The sequence below is a fragment of the Prosopis cineraria genome, unplaced genomic scaffold, assembly GCF_029017545.1.
Source record: "Prosopis cineraria cultivar Desert tree isolate PC_DT_omini unplaced genomic scaffold, ASM2901754v1 PC13, whole genome shotgun sequence".
Lineage (NCBI taxonomy): Eukaryota > Viridiplantae > Streptophyta > Magnoliopsida > Fabales > Fabaceae > Prosopis > Prosopis cineraria.
In genome coordinates this window covers 34743448-34759616 of record NW_026555344.1, presented here as the reverse complement: position 1 = coordinate 34759616, position 16169 = coordinate 34743448, and the positions used below count along the sequence as shown (strand labels likewise).

At 34.2% G+C, this 16169-nt stretch overlaps 2 protein-coding genes across 4 annotated transcripts; one reads left to right on the top strand and one right to left on the bottom strand.

Annotated features, from left to right (window-relative positions):
* Window positions 1–1446: 1446 nt before the first annotated feature.
* LOC129290123 (galacturonosyltransferase 8) lies at window positions 1447–4346 on the top strand. The gene is made up of 3 exons (XM_054926832.1): window positions 1447–1745; window positions 2139–3386; window positions 3748–4346. Exons 1-3 carry the CDS (start codon window positions 1578–1580, stop codon window positions 4021–4023), a joined length of 1692 nt encoding a protein of 563 aa, XP_054782807.1. The 5' UTR covers window positions 1447–1577; the 3' UTR covers window positions 4024–4346.
* Window positions 4347–8582: 4236 nt separating this feature from the next.
* Window positions 8583–15883, bottom strand: LOC129291303 (nuclear transport factor 2-like). Of its 3 annotated transcripts, none has more exons than XM_054928589.1 (10): window positions 15726–15883; window positions 14885–14950; window positions 14664–14801; window positions 11975–12245; window positions 11674–11897; window positions 11295–11466; window positions 11067–11188; window positions 10930–10989; window positions 10466–10529; window positions 8583–9228 (listed from the first exon to the last, which is right to left on the bottom strand). In XM_054928589.1, exons 2-10 carry the CDS (start codon window positions 14936–14938, stop codon window positions 8939–8941), a joined length of 1395 nt encoding a protein of 464 aa, XP_054784564.1. In that variant the 5' UTR covers window positions 14939–14950; window positions 15726–15883; the 3' UTR covers window positions 8583–8938. The 3 variants fall into 3 exon arrangements, with proteins under 3 accessions (XP_054784564.1, XP_054784566.1, XP_054784565.1); XM_054928591.1 differs by having other exon boundaries at window positions 11764–11897; XM_054928590.1 differs by having other exon boundaries at window positions 11674–11894.
* Window positions 15884–16169: the final 286 nt, after the last annotated feature.

The window sequence follows — 16169 nt, the reverse complement described above, 5'->3', positions numbered from 1 at the left end:
GACAACAATTTATTATGGTTAATAATTGAAAAGAAAAATAAAATTAGAAAGTTATATATTTGGACAAATGAATAAATTATACTTAAACTTTAAATCTAGTAGATTCTGAATTCATTTATTATATAAATTATTTTTTTAATTTTTAAAAATGATACAATTTGACATTTACATTTAATAAAAATTAATTTTGATCATAAATTAATTAAAAAATAATAAAAAAAGACATCAAAAGTTTAAAGTTAAAAAATTTTAATCATTCTCTAGTTAACTAATAATTAAAATTATTTTTTATTTACAGTAAAAGTTAGATTGCATCATTTTTAAAAATTTAAAAAATATTTTATATGATAAATAAATTTAAAATTTATGATATAAGTGGATTAAAATTCACAAATAATTTATTCATTTACTTTAACCTAGCTGTAATTTACATTAAATATGGGTGTACTGTTGTACCTTTTGGATGAAATCCCTCCGTTCCACTGGACAAGACAGAAGGGAGAACAGCACATAAGCGCACCAAAAAAAAACATCATTTCTCTGTAGGCGTCATAAACCAAAGAAAATTAAAATAGAAAGTCTATAGATAACAAAAAAAAAAATCTAATTATTTAAAAAAACTTGTTTATTCAAAAAAGTTTATGTGTATCTACGTTTGTACTTGAGGAGGAGAAAATTTATATATTAATTAAAAGATTAACAATAAAAAGATTAGGTAATTTCAATGGGCAAAATAATTGGCCATGCCACCATGTGGAGCAATTATACCCTTTCAATTATGGATGAAAATAAGTTAAATTAATCTAAATTTTAATTAAATAGACTTAAATTAGATTTGAAACTTACATGAAACTTTTCTCACAATTCAAGTTTAAATCTGTTTAAAATTTAGCTTGAAAGTCTATGTAAAATTTTATTTAAAATTAAACATTTTAAATAAACTCATATTTTAATTTTAAATATTTTAAATATACTTTAAAGTTATTAATGTAAATATATAAATTAATTTATTAATTATAATATATAATAATTAAAAATATTTACTATCCATAATGTAATACAATAATAAATTAATAATATTAAAATTAATATATAAGCTTAATATGATTGAAGACACAATTAAAAATAACAATTAAATTGATTTAAAATTAAATTATAAAACTAACATGTGTCCAATATATTATAAAATATATGTGTGCGTAAATAAGCAGATCAATTAAGTTTGTAGGTTAAGCTTTAAAAAAGTAAGATTGATATATTTAATTAAATAAATTTAATTAAAAATAAATGAGGGCGTGTTTTAATAAGAGTTTAACCTATTCTCGCCTCTACTTTTCGTGGTCTTATACGCGATTCTCTCAAAAAATTTCACTGCAAGTGTCACCGCCTTGTCCGGTTCCCGTTAACCACTCAACGCGTCTTTTTCTTTCCCTGCTTCCTTGTCCTTTTTCTTTTGTCCCTCTGGCAGTGGCAAAGCCACTCGCAGAAAAACGAAGCAGTATCGTTTTCATTTTCCGGCGACTCACTCAGTTTGCTGCTGAGTTAAGTGCTTCCGAGTCAATCACTCTGGGTCCATAATGTCGCCATCTCGATTCCCACGCGCCGCCGCTGGAGGCTCCCCCAGCTTCGCCTTTTCCTTCTCCTTCAGAGTTTTGGCCTTCGCCATTACTGTTGCTCTCTGTCTTTTCTTCACTCTCTCCCTCCTCTTTACTTCCCATTCCTACTCTCCGGATCAATCTCAGTTGGTAAGCTTCCGCTTCTCTACCTCTCTTTTCAGGCGTTCCACTTGTCTTGTTTTTCCTTCTTTTCTTTCTGGGAAAGTGAGCAATTACATTTTGGAGTATGCGGGGAATTTTTGGGATTTTCCTTGATCTCGAAATTGATGTTCTGTTTAGGGATCTTGTTTTGCCTGTTCAATGGGGGAGCATCGGGCTCGCTCTGGATCTAATGTTGGCATGGTGTTATTTGTTCTTCTTTTTTTTCACGTTTTTCCCCACGGGAGGAAGAAAATGGGAATGTTATTCGAAAGGGATAAGATATTCTGTTACTTGGAAGAAGACATATGAGAACTGAAAGCTGGCCAATTCAGAAACTGATTAATCTTCTTTTTTTTTTTTTCCTTGTTACTTTTAAACTAGGGTTACGATGCTGGAGCACGCGGGTTCGAGTCTGTCAGGAGATCCGTACTGGCACTCAAAACGGATCCCCTCAAGCCTCGCCTGGACCAGATCCGGAAGCAAGCTGATGATCATCGATCGTTGGCTCTGGTGTACGCATCTTATGCGCGAAAGCTCAAGCTTGAGACCTCAAAGATCGTTAGGATATTTGCTGATCTCTCTCGCAACTTCTCAGATCTTATGAACAAACCCCAATATCGGGCTCTCTTCAATTCTGATGCTGCGCCTATTGATGAATCAGTGCTACGCCAGTTGGAAAAGGATGTGAAAGAGCGTATCAAAGTCACGCGCCAGGTTATCAGTGAAGCTAAGGAGTCTTTTGATAACCAGCTCAAGATTCAAAAGTTGAAGGACACGATTTTCGCTGTGAATGAGCAATTAACCAAGGCAAAGAAGCAGGGGGCTTTCTCTAGCCTGATTGCTGCCAAATCAATTCCTAAGAGCTTGCATTGTCTGTCAATGCGGTTGATGGAGGAGCGGATTGCAAATCCTGAGAAGTATTCTGATGAGGGAAAGCCACCTGCACCCGAATTGGAGGATCCAAACCTTTACCACTATGCCATATTCTCTGATAATGTGATTGCAGCATCTGTTGTGGTCAATTCAGCGACCAAGAATGCAAAGGAACCATGGAAGCATGTCTTTCATGTTGTAACTGATAAGATGAATCTTGGAGCCATGCAAGTGATGTTTAAGTTGAAGGATTATAATGGAGCACACATTGAGGTTAAGGCAGTTGAGGACTACAAATTCTTGAATTCCTCGTATGTACCAGTCCTTAGGCAATTGGAATCCGCAAACCTGCAGAGATTTTACTTCGAGAACAAGCTTGAGAATGCGACAAAGGACACGACCAATATGAAGTTCAGGAATCCAAAATATCTATCAATCCTGAACCATTTGAGGTTTTACTTGCCTGAAATGTATCCTAAGCTGCATAGGATTCTGTTTTTGGATGATGACATAGTGGTTCAGAAGGACCTGACTGGTCTGTGGAAGATTGATATGGATGGAAAAGTGAATGGGGCAGTAGAAACATGTTTTGGGTCATTCCATAGATATGCACAGTACATGAATTTTTCACATCCCTTGATCAAGGCAAAATTTAACCCAAAGGCTTGTGCTTGGGCTTATGGAATGAACTTCTTTGATTTGGATGCTTGGAGAAGGGAAAAATGCACAGAAGAGTATCATTACTGGCAGAATCTGGTAAGAACTTTTCTCTTGGCATCTGCAGATCTGCTTTATCTGTTTACCCCTTTTTCTTTTTGTCATGCTTAATCTTAGACAATGCCATATTATAGGCTGCTAATAAAACCATTTAATATTTGATTCTTTTACAACATCCTGCTGTAAATTCCCATGAGGTTCTATGTTGTCTGAGCCTTGATGTTAATAAATGCACCGCTAGTTGCATTGTTAGAGACTGCATATTCTGAAATTAGGAGAGATCATAGGCATATTGATTGTTCTCGTTACTTTCTTTAGTTTGTAATATTTTGTAATTATACTTTTACCTTACATCCCTCCTTATCTATATCTAACTTGGGGTATCTTGATGTTGCTGCAGAACGAAAATCGAACCTTGTGGAAACTGGGGACGTTGCCACCAGGCCTGATTACATATTACGCAACAACAAAGCCTTTAGACAAGTCATGGCATGTTCTGGGGCTTGGCTATAACCCAAGCATCAGCATGGATGAGATTACGAATGCAGCAGTGGTGCACTTCAATGGTAATATGAAACCATGGCTTGACATTGCAATGACTCAGTTCAAGCCATTGTGGACAAAGTATGTTGACTACAATTTAGAATTCGTCCAGGCTTGCAATTTTGGTATCTAAATTTCTAAAGCTTCTGCTCTTCGGTTGCTACCAGCCTGCCACTGTATCTGGTGTCCACTTTAAGCCATTTGCTGTTTAGTTTTGATATCCAATACTCATAAGTTTGACATAATTTTTAGCTGTTGAAGGAAAAGTATTGCATCTTTCCAAGTGTAATATAGTTTAGTATAGCAATTCTCCTTTCCCTTTAATTTATTCTTAAGGTTTTTGTAATAATTTGATTTGAAAGATGTTGATCTAGAGGGGGGAAAAAAAGAAAGTTACTAAATCAAGTATTGTACCTTAAGCTATTCATTTATCTCAAAGTGAGAATTATCATATTACTACAAGATCATACCTATTTACTTGGAGTATTCCTTAATTTGTTTTCTCTGCTGGATGCACTTTTGGTTCATTTGACACATTTTCTTTTAATTGTCCATATAAATGACTCTTATTTAAAACATTTAATGTCATGTTATAAAACTGTTGTCTTTGCTCAAAAAAAAAATGTTATAAAACTGTTGTCATCATGAATCTGGGCAAGTTATTATCTGGTTGTAGAAGGGAAATATTGGATTTGGTAAGTAATCTCAGTTCATTTATTTAATGACTGTCTATGTTATAGTTATTAGATTTATCAATATTAAAATTTGTGGAGATATATTTCCTTTCAGACATTCAAAACAATTTTTACAATTAAAGCACTTCTTACATTTGTTCATCCTTCCAAAAAAATTGAGAAAAAATTGAGTTTTGGTATTTTGTGTGTTATGTGATTCTTGCAATTGTTTGATTAAATTAAACGGTTTTGATCATGTTATGTGAGATACTTATTAGGTGAGTGGATCGGATTTGGATTCAGAAACAACAAAGTTGATGCATTATAATTTATTTTTCAATGCTTGCACTTAGAAGTTAGTAGGCACTCATATTTTGCTGTGGGTGTGTTAATTTGTGTTTAGAGAAGGTGAAATGTTGTATAGTTTCATTTTACAGTTTCATGGGGAATCATGATTTATAATGCCTTCCATTATGTAAGATTCATGCTTTAAGTTGCACCAAATCTCAGATTTTCCGATCAAACTTGTATTAAAAACACAAGAATCTCGTTTGGTTATTACAAAAGAAAGGAAGGAGAATGCATTGAAAAATAAATGTAAATATAAGATAATCAAAAGAAAAAGTAAACACATTTATAAGAGGAGAGAGATAATTTATTTCATGAGGTTGAAAATTATAATTTATGATATTTTTGAATGGTGTGATAATTTTTACATTTATAATATATATTATTGAGTTTTATCATGCTTAGTATGAGAAAAATGTGATTTAGTTTATTTTTGTTTTAATTTTTTAATCTATTTTATTACATTTATTTTTAATAATTAAACGGGACCAAGGTTGTAAGGCCTAAAGACTTTTTATTATTGGATCTTAACTAAAGTTATCTATTAGACGGTGTTAACTGTGGTTTTACAATAATTAAAAAAAATGTTACTAGCATTTCATTGAAATATGATATTTCTGGAGAGGAACATTAGTTAAGATCCGCTAGTTAAAATTGGAAAAGAAAATTAATTTCTGGATTTCTGGAGAGAGAACATTAGTTAAGATCCATGATAATTTTCAATCTTATCCTTATTAATGTATTATAAATTTCTGGAGAACAATTTATTAAAATTAATTGCAAAAAAGAAAAATTGAAAAGTTACATACTTCTTTTTAAAACAATTTCTCAACAAGTGTGAATTTGGTTAAGTTCTTCTTATAATCTCTTAAAAAATATAAAATATTTTTATAGTTTAAACGTTAAAAAATACAAAACATGTTTAATGATTTAATATTATTAATGAGTTTTTAACTTTTTTTAAAAAAATACTTTTAATAAATAAACTACTCAACTTTTTAGCCTTAAATGAGACACTTATTAAATAAGGATGATATTAATTTAAAGATAATTAATTAATTATTTATAATTTTCAAGAGAGAGAATATTGAGTAGCGGAAGAGTAGGTGACTTTGCATGTTGCTTGCTTTCTTTCTAGTAACCATAGGCCTGTCGTTTGTTTCATTTGGACGCCTCATCCAATCAAATCAATCAAAGTTGATTTTAAATTTTGTAAGATAATTTTTTTAGCTGAATTAATTATATCAGAAAGCTATTTCAATTATCTTAATCCCATCCATTTGACTTTTTTCTTGGTTTCAATCCACCCAACTTGTTTTCAACTCTATTTCAATTATCTTGATGGAATCCAACCAAATCAATACATGAATCTATTTTACTTTTGACCAAATGACAATCAGAATGATTTTTTTTTTGTTTTTAATATTACAAAATTAGCATCGATCTTCCTCCAAAGCAAATGATGTCATAGAGAAAATGTCTCAACCGGGAAGAAAATATAATAGAAAATCCAAATGGTAACATCATATTGTTAAGTAGCCAGCCACATGCAAACCTGACAATGGCATCATCAAAGAACTATTTGTATTTTCTTTTTCTTGAAGTAAAGAAATATTTGACTTAAAATTTTGCCTGTTTAAAAACATTAAATATAAAAATAATGTAATTTTTTTTTTGGGTAATGGAAGTGTTTGGTCTATGTTGCAATAAATACCAAACCAGTTCCTTTGACTGGGTTGACCAATGGAGCTACATTAAAAAAATTGACCTACTGAGATATTGAATCCTATGAAACAAAATATAGACCAAACACTTCCATCAAGATTAATTCAAACCCATAAAATACTTTACCAGTTGAATCAAATGCTTGCTGATTATTAGTTTTTAAATAATAATTAATCTGTATTGTTAAATTTAATCTAAACAATTTAAATTTATAGTGGCGGCTTCAAGCAATTTCTCTGTATCTGTGTCATTCCCCACAAGCAATTTGCCTTGTACCGAACATGACATCTGAAGAAAATCTATCCAAAATATTAAGAGTTAATGAGAGTTTGGGTGAAAAGTAAAGTGATCATTAGTGGGCAATACCAAATTCTTGACTTTGGTTTCAGCCAAATCCAAATTTCGATTTCAATATTTCACTAACAACACCAACCGCAACAGATACAGAGTCAACATTAAGTCGTTTTGTTGCTGCTGCTGGTGTTAGTGAAATATTGAAATCGAAATTTGGATTTGGCTGAAACCAAAGTCAAGAATTTGGTATTGCCGTTGCTGTTGGTGTTGTTAGTGAAATATTGAAATCGAAATTTGGATTTGGCTGAAACCGAAGTCAAGAATTTGGTACTGACCACTAATTATCATGTTACTTTTCACCTAAACTCTCATCAACTCTTAATATTTTGAATAGATTTTCAAATGTCATGTTCGGTACAATGCAAAGTGCTGGGCGTAATAGTTAAATGAAGATAACAAAAATAATATTTATTTTATTGTTAGTGGTACTGTGACAAAAATAATTCAGTTTATGTAAAATTTACGAGAAGTCTTAGTAATTTATTGTTTATTTTTAGGAGAATTTCGTATACGTTTTGACTTTTGACATTAAAAAAGAAAAATATGTCTAAATAATCATTATATAATAATTATTTTTAAAGTCTTTTGGAACTTACATGACATTATTTTCTTTTTTTGGCAACACTAAGTTTCTGATTTTCAGCAAAATAATAGAAAAACAATAACACAGCTAGCCATAACTTCATCTTCTAAAACAAAAAAAAAAAAACAAAAAAAAAAGTCAATTTGCGTTCACTCCGTTATTTTGTAAAAGGTTAGAAATGTAATTCACAAAAATTTATGTCAGATAGATATTTAAAAATTTTAAAGAAATTACTCCAATTCATAGTATTCTTCTATTATTTGCCTATTCCAATATGATTTATTCAACATTCTTCCTAATTTTTTAAAAGATTTTTTTTATGAAACAAAATCTTTTTTTTGATACAATGTAATATTTTTTTCATTTTTATTCTATCATTCAGCGTCCTGAGACACTTGAAAGTATTAATACCTCTTGCTTAAACTAATTTAAACCCCTACTATATGAAACTGTTATTACTAATGATAATCTCATGAATACCCCACAGAAACCTTTAAATATTTTATTTAACATGACTGCGAATCTCAAAACTCAATCAAGAGCCTATAATAAACTGGTTCAATTATCTCGACCAACTAAACCAAATGTCCTTCAGTAATCCAATTAGCATTGTCAATCCTTCCATTAATCAAATTAGCACTGTTAATCCTATAAAAAAAATTAAGATCCACTTTTTTCTAGGAAGAACCTGTGTCGGTCAAAAATGGGCATACAAAGCCCACAATGTACAAAGAAAAAAAATCCAGAAATCATCCCTCTTCTATTAACACCAGCAGCGCAAACACGAGTATTTAAAACATCAAGATCCTAATATAAAAGTAAATACACATGAATATATCAAGCATAATTTAAAATAAATAAATGATGAGTGAGGAAAGAGAACAGATTATTATACACAAATTACATTCTTTGTTGTGTCTCTTTCATGTATGAACACAGATTCGATTTGTTAGGTTTGGCAGCAAGCAGCCACAATAAGGAGCAAGTATGATGAACGAAACCAAACAATGGATACAAAAGGCTATGAAATGTAGCTCAAAATTCAACTAACTGCCAAGTTTTACATAAATCATCTCCAAAGTTTCATTAATATTTCTTCAGAAATGCAACAATGCCCCCTAAATATTCATAAAACCGGGGAAGCACAAAACTTCCTACGCAAGTTGTACGCTATACTGAACCCAAATTGGAAAATTAAAGACCCCAAAAATCATCAATTCTCAAGAGAGGGGGACCTACCTGACTTACTGGTAGCTCATCCACAAAAGAATTCAATTTTTTTTCCTTAATGCTTTCCAATACTGGAACTACTGTACTTAAAAAGGAAATAATCTTCAGTCCTTGCCTTGATTAGAGATGATTGCTCATGCCGGCGCAGGAACAGATGTAGCTTTTGCCATTGAATTAATGGCCAGCCCACCAGAGCGATTCACACGGCCACCACCATTGTTTCCGGTGTGATCAACTCTCTGATAACCATTGTTTCCACGGCTGGAATACCCTCCTCGACTGCCATTCCTGTACCCAGATTCAGCCCGGATGAAGTCAGCTCCTCTTCCATAATTTCGGCCATTTCCATGGTTTCCACGTCCTCTTCCACCCTCAATTCTGTATCCTGCACCCCTACCGGATGAGAACCGTGGCCTGTTATTCCCTGGAAGTCAGCGACAAACAGTTGAATTTATAGTCGACACCTTACAGTCCACCATCAAGACTGCAAGCTAAAGGCAAAACTCAACCTCAAAACAATCAATCGTAGAAGTAGAAGCTGAATGTAAATGCAAAATCATATCCAACCAAACAATAATGAAAAGATACGACAAGAATAGAAGTAGATGCCTTATAGTCGAATCCAACCGACTTCATAGTCAACACTCTATAGCCCACCATAGAGTATAGAAGCTAAAGGTAAAACTCGACCTGAAGAACTCAGAATTTCAGAAACGCTTTGGCATCCTTTCCTCAAGACAATTGTAAGATGGGAGGTGAGGATACCACTTAACATATGAAATCCAGATTTATTTCTTACGTTCCCAAGTAACTTCAGAATGCACATTTTCATGTTTCTACAGAGGGAAAACTGGTCATAGTCATACAGTTCTCAACCAATCACTCAGTAGAACTTGGGGCAAACTCAGGAAAAAAGCGAGTTCAAGACCAAAGTGTACTGCGTTCAGAGACAACCAATAGATCTTTTTACTGCTTTATCATATGGGAGTTATTGGTGAATAAAATATCTGAAGAATTAGTCGTCAATAAATAGCTATGGCTTCACACAATTTATGTAGCTAACTTCACTTAACAAAATGGAGGCAAGGCTTCTTGTTATTGTTTGTTTCATCCCCGATTGCAGCCAAGATTGTTAATTTAAGAAAGACCCAGCTCAAAACACACAAGTCTGCATGTCATCAAGTGAAATTACACAACACACCCAGTGAGTCATAGGAACAACAGCCTCATACACACAGCATTCTTCCTTCTCTCCCCAGCAAGAAAAATATCCTCACTTCCCAGGTACCGTTCTTCCTTCCGTTGAATGTCTGGGAGCTAAACTTCAAGCTATCCCTGCAGCCATCTCCATCTCCGTCTTCCAATTAAAAACTATTAAAAATGTGAACTTTTATGATTCTGACCCGCCCCCAAAAAAAAAAAAAAAACCGTGACTCATGAGTTTGCTTACAATTGTCACAACCTTGACCAGGATCTGACCAACAATTAGATAGGGTGAAATCCTAAACCAAAATGTAATAGAATGCAAACAAAGAGTCTAATCCTCCCCACAATCCAAACAGTAATCTTGTTGACATGTCAAGCATATACATAAACTGCGCATGGGAATCTACTCTATAATCATTCCAGGCTTAATTTGAAAATATAAAATAACAACTTGCCTCGATTAGTTGATCTCTTTTCCTCAACAAAAGCTTTGCGCCCACTGATGACAATTGGTGAAGCCTGACATTCCAATCAATAGTAAAGATGCATGTAGAAATTTACATGAAATAATAAATGTCCACAAGTTAATAGACCTAGTATCAGGAAATTGCACGCAGAACTTCTCCTTTTTTCTTAAAAAAATTACTAGATAAGTAAATGAAAAAAGTACAGATGCAAATTTAAGAGAAACCTGGAAAATGATGGCTACAAAAATCTAAAACCAAAAAAGGAAAAGCAGAGCAAAGGAAATTTAACCTATCTCCTTTTAAGATTAATAATCTAATGAGTGAAGGGAAATTTGCGTTTCAAAGCTAGTATAAGACAATCTGAATATTATTAACTACAGTGATTCCTGCTCCACAAGCTCACTCCACGAAAAGAAAGCCCAAAAGATTTAAATGCTAGATCTGAAGAATACCTCAAGTGCACTTTGCACCGCACTAGCCACTTCAAACTCCACAAAGCCAAAGCAAAATCCCTGTTTAATTCATTCATAAATAAGAACAATAGGCTATAAATTGATAATACAAAGCAGAAAATGGATGTGTGACATACCCTTTGGCTTCTAACTTGGATACCATCACGCTTAATAGGACCAAACTTCTTGAATTCACTCTCCAGAAGAGAAGGTGTAGCATTTAATGGCAGACTTTTCACAAAAATAGAATAACCCTCAGCTATACAAAGAATAATACAATGTCAATACATCTCAGTGATGAATAAAAACCAAAGGCAGATCAATTCAGAAGAAAATAAATTCATTCTGATAAAGGGGCACCACACCTTCAGTTTCTTGATTGTTTCCTGGTACAGCAACCATTGTGTTAGAACAATTCATTTCTGACACACTGGGTGCTGAAGATGCAGCAGTTGCATGTTGCTCCAGGCTTTTAGGGGCAGATCTCACAGAAATAGCTGTTGCCACAGGAGATGCTGCGGCACTCTCCTTCATGACCTATACCATGAAAGATATTCACTTGTTAGATAAGGAAACAAGGAACAACAGCAGTTACCATTGATCCTACCAAAGGAAAGAAGATCGTTCCAGCAATTTATGACTATCTTATTCCCAACCACACAAAAACTCCAAGGCAGCATTCCGAACATAACTCAATATGAGTCAGGAAACATCATAAGAAGGTAATTCAGAATAGCTACTGACAATAGAGGCATATGACTTCTTAGGCACTTCTTCAATAATAGAAGTAGAACCAGCGACCACTAGTGAATCATCAGGAATTTCATCAACCACCTCAGGTACAGGAGCTTCTTCTTCTTCAGTTGGAGCTTGCCCATTTTCAGGATTGTATACCTCCTCTCCATTGACATCCTCAGCCGGTGGAACTATTTGCTCAGAAACATGAATCTGCTGCAAAGAAGGATCTGCTGCCAAAAAAAAAAAGAATTTACAAGTGGACTACAAGAGACCATGAAATTTTAATTTAAGGTAGGCATTATAATACCATTATCAGGAGTAGCAGGAGCTTCAACAACATCGATAGAGTGCTGGTTTTCATTGTCGTTAACATATCTGAATACATCATTCAAGACAAAGTACCCTTTTTCTTGAGGTGCAAGGAAGAAACATTGCGAAAATTTTTGCCTCTTGCAGTCTTTTCCAATCATAAACCCAGTGACCAGGACAAGAACACCCCCACCATAAGATTCTTGTGCATCCACAGATATGATTTCTGCAATGAACTCATCCAGCGAGAGTATTTTCTCATTAATATCCTGCTTCATGAGAATACAAGAAAATAAGTAAAAGGACATGAGCTTTAATTCTAACCTCTTTATTATTTCATAAATCGGACTCCATTGGATAATACATAATACCAAATTATAAAATAACATAATAACCTTCATAGAATCAATTGTAAAAACAACAAAAATAACAAGCCTTTATCCCACTAGGTGGAGTCGACTACATGGATTGCAAGACACCATTGTGCTCTATCATTCACCAAGCTTTTAGAAATATTATTAATTAAGAGATCGCATTCAACAACGTCCAAGAGTATTCTCTTACGTCTTTTTCTACCCCTCTTAACAAGGTTCAAAGTTATATGTTCCATTCTTCTCACTACTGCCTCTCGCAATCTTCTTTATACATGCCCAAACCATCTCAAATGATTTTCTACCATTTTGCCTTCAATAGGTGCTACCCTCACTTTTTCACGTACGTACTCATTTCAAATTTTATCTTTACGTGTATGTCCACACATCTATAGTAACATTCTCATCTTTGCTACTCCAACTTTATGCTCTTGTTGTCCCGTTAGAGCCCAACATTCACTACTATATAACATACCTGGTCTAATAGCAATACAATAAAACTTTTCTTTAAGTTTATTAGGCACCTTACATTTGCAAATAACTCTTTTAGCTTTTCTCTAATTAAACAGCCCAACTTGAATCCTATGTGAAATATCCCCATTGATTTCCCCATCATTTGTAACAATCGAACAAAAAGAAGAAATGGAGAGATGTCACTGAGAATTAGTGACTTAGGCCAATAGATCTTAAAATCACTTCTAGGGTCACAACAATGACAGAGCCTAAATTCACCACGTGATGGAAGCATTTGTGCATAAATCAACAATGAGGATTGCCACTCAGACCCTCTGATCTTCTCAACCAGCCTCTTCTCACTAAAGAATATTGGTGCATCTTAAACAAAAGGTGAATCCCCCTTGACAAGAGTACATCAAACCAAGTATTGAAAGAACACTCCAATAGGCAGCCTACACAGCTTCCCATTTCTTGGTTGTGAAGAGTATCACAAAATGCAACACCCTTGTTACATATTGCTTAGCTTGGCAAATTGGCTCTAAAAAAGATGTCCTTGTCAGCCATCACCTATGCTGCCCAAGCAATCAGATAAGCAAATTCACCCAAGCCTTCAAAGCTTTGACTAATGCAGATCGTAAATTGTATAATATATCAGAACGGAATTTGTCTCTATTGGACCCTGTACTAACCAAAGAGAAAAGACCTAAGATTAAGAGGCAAACCATGGCAACCCTCTGTCCATCTATTACAAAGAGGACAAGTTCTAATGGTCAGGCAGCCCAAGTTGCAGGTTCCTTTTGGCAGAAAAACGACTCACCAGCTAACCCTAACAGAGATTGGAAAACCTTTGGTGGATGAAGCTCTCTCTGAAGTTAATCATGTTCATAAGGAAGCTGACTAAAAGAGCCATCACAATAAGCGATAATTTAAGAATTCATCATTTGTAAGTCAAACCCAGATTGTATATTTTGTAATGCTTCCACAAAACATTAAATCACACCTTTCAAAAGTGTGCCTTTGCAAGAACAGTTTAGATTGCCTCACCACTTTCACTCGTATCTGATGTAATCCAAGTCTCATGAGCAGCAAAGCTATACATCATTGGTTCAGGAATCATTACAAACCCCAATGGGAAGAATTAACCAAACTTTCCATCACCATTCTTCATTGTACATGGGAAACTAGGAACAAGACCATGCACGTAGGCATGAATCCAAATTCAATGGCAATCTTAAGACAGATCAATTGCAGGACGCATTCTAACTTTCTATCCTGGTAAGGAAACGATTTGACCAGAGAACAAGCAGCGTAGCTCCAAAGGAAGACCAAAAGGTAATATCATAAATGCCAGACAAGGATGGGAGATCATAATCCTTTTCAATAAACTACTCTACAAAGAGGGATCAGGCTCAACAGGTAATCCTATACAATCACATGATGATATGGTATTTTAAAAAAAATCAATTCAGTGCCATTAGAGATGTTTTAAATTTCTTTCCTAAATGGACATCTTTTAGGACCTACAGAGCTCTACTCTGCCAGTCCTCCTCATCAAAGAAAGCAAGAAGGAGTAACAAAAAATGATAAATTCTTTCAATAGTGTCAATTTAATAAATCAGGTCATTAGAAGTTTTGGTCCAACATGATCAACTCCCCTTTCCTTTTAAATTTTTTTTAATAGCAAATTTTAACTTTGCTTTGAAGTAACCAAGCAAGCTAAAATTAAATCCAGGTGACCAAAGAGCCAAGAGTCTCAGATAATTGCCTAAAAAAAAATCAATTGTAAAGCTAAACTGATCATAGATTAGATATGAATACAGGTATAAAGGTATGGGAGAGAGAAAGACAACAAAAACTCACTTGCATTGTGGTTGTAATACCCATTATACCATTTTTTCCAGGGCGACCAAGCTTACTAATATCTTGGTAAAACTTATGCACAAGTTCAGGGCTTTCATGCAGCATATGGTAATACTGCTCAACAAAAGCATTACCAACCTGTATTGCAGTTTCAGGTAAAACAAGTCAGAAGATTAACAAATAAACATATGCTACACTATTCAGCGTCAGGATATACATACAATATCAGCTGCAGGATGATTTTGAGCTGGGGCTAGCTGCTCTGAAGATGCCATCACCAAAGATATCTGAAAACCAACCGAATAACTAATTTGCAACCATGAAAACAATAAGCATGCCTTTAATCAAGAAAGACTCTAAAGAGAAAAGGGGACAAAAAAAAAACATACGAAAGTGCAAAACTAATGCAAGTATCAATTCAGAATAACCGCCCAGTAGAATAATAGTCTAATACAAGGAATAATTGATTGTTGAGTTTCCATGAATCAGTGTACTCTTTGCCAAAGAAGAACTTGAAATTATATAACAAGGCTATCACAATCATCCAAAACGGCTACGACCAAGAGACAAAAGATATTAGACTAAAACGTATCCTCCATAAAATCATCCTGTAAGAGTTCATTCCGCTAACAGATATAGCCCAAAGAATTTGTAATAAGTTCCGCCTCATTTGCAACGACTTTCAGACAGTGCGCATCATGCCTCAGGCTCAAATTCCTGATCAGGATAAGTACCCCAGCCATAGAAAACTAAATTTTACAATTTAATTTAATTTTTCTACGACACAAGAAGATAGTAGATGCGAACGAAAGACATTTTCAACTCAAATTCCCGGTTCGCAACAGGACTTCACCACCTCCCAGAGAACATAAAATTCCACACGAAGTACAGTAAATAAATTTCCGCGGGATTTTTCGCTACGCCATCAAAATCCCGCCTCAGACTAAATCAAGCCGCAACATTTCACGCAGAGAGACCCACATTTCCAAATGAAATGTCCCCGGAAAAAGAAAAAAGGAAGAGGCTCGTGAATTTATAATCAGTAGGGTTTTGGAACCTAACCAGATAAAAAGAGAATGGATCGCGGGATGTGAAGAAGAGGAGGAATTTGTTCGCGTGGCTCTAACGACTTCTCAGCTCCTTCTTCGCTAGGGTTTGCTTCTGGATCTTGCTGAGGAGTGTGAAGGAAGAAGAAATGTTAGAGAGAGACAGAAAGAGAGAGGGTTTAAGAGGGAAGAGGCTATATATAGGGGATCTTGTGAAAGGGAACCGTGAGAGAGCATTGTTTTTTATTGTACGACCAATTACGGGCACATGTTCACATAATATTATTCCCTTCCATTTTCATATTCATTTAATATAAAAATTACTATTACTAATTACTAGAAAGCTTGATTATTCATGGGTTGCTCTTATTAATTTTTTCCACAAGCTACGCTAATTTTTTTATATAATAAAAAAAATTAATTAAAGGAACATTAGTACACATAAAACTCCAATTGATAT

What these genes read in the sequence shown, in the direction of transcription:
- LOC129291303 (XM_054928589.1), bottom strand. Translation starts at nt 14,938, where the DNA reads ATGGCATCTTCAGAGCAGCTAGCCCCAGCTCAAAATCATCCTGCAGCT. An exon ending in AAACAATCAAGAAACTGAAG is followed by an intron (nt 11,189 to 11,294) that starts GTGTGGTGCCCC and finishes TTCTTTGTATAG; the next exon opens with CTGAGGGTTATTCTATTTTT. An exon ending in AAAGAGATCAACTAATCGAG is followed by an intron (nt 9,229 to 10,465) that starts GCAAGTTGTTAT and finishes GCTGACTTCCAG; the next exon opens with GGAATAACAGGCCACGGTTC.
- LOC129290123 (XM_054926832.1), top strand. Translation starts at nt 1,578, where the DNA reads ATGTCGCCATCTCGATTCCCACGCGCCGCCGCTGGAGGCTCCCCCAGC. An exon ending in CTCCGGATCAATCTCAGTTG is followed by an intron (nt 1,746 to 2,138) that starts GTAAGCTTCCGC and finishes CTTTTAAACTAG; the next exon opens with GGTTACGATGCTGGAGCACG. An exon ending in ATCATTACTGGCAGAATCTG is followed by an intron (nt 3,387 to 3,747) that starts GTAAGAACTTTT and finishes ATGTTGCTGCAG; the next exon opens with AACGAAAATCGAACCTTGTG.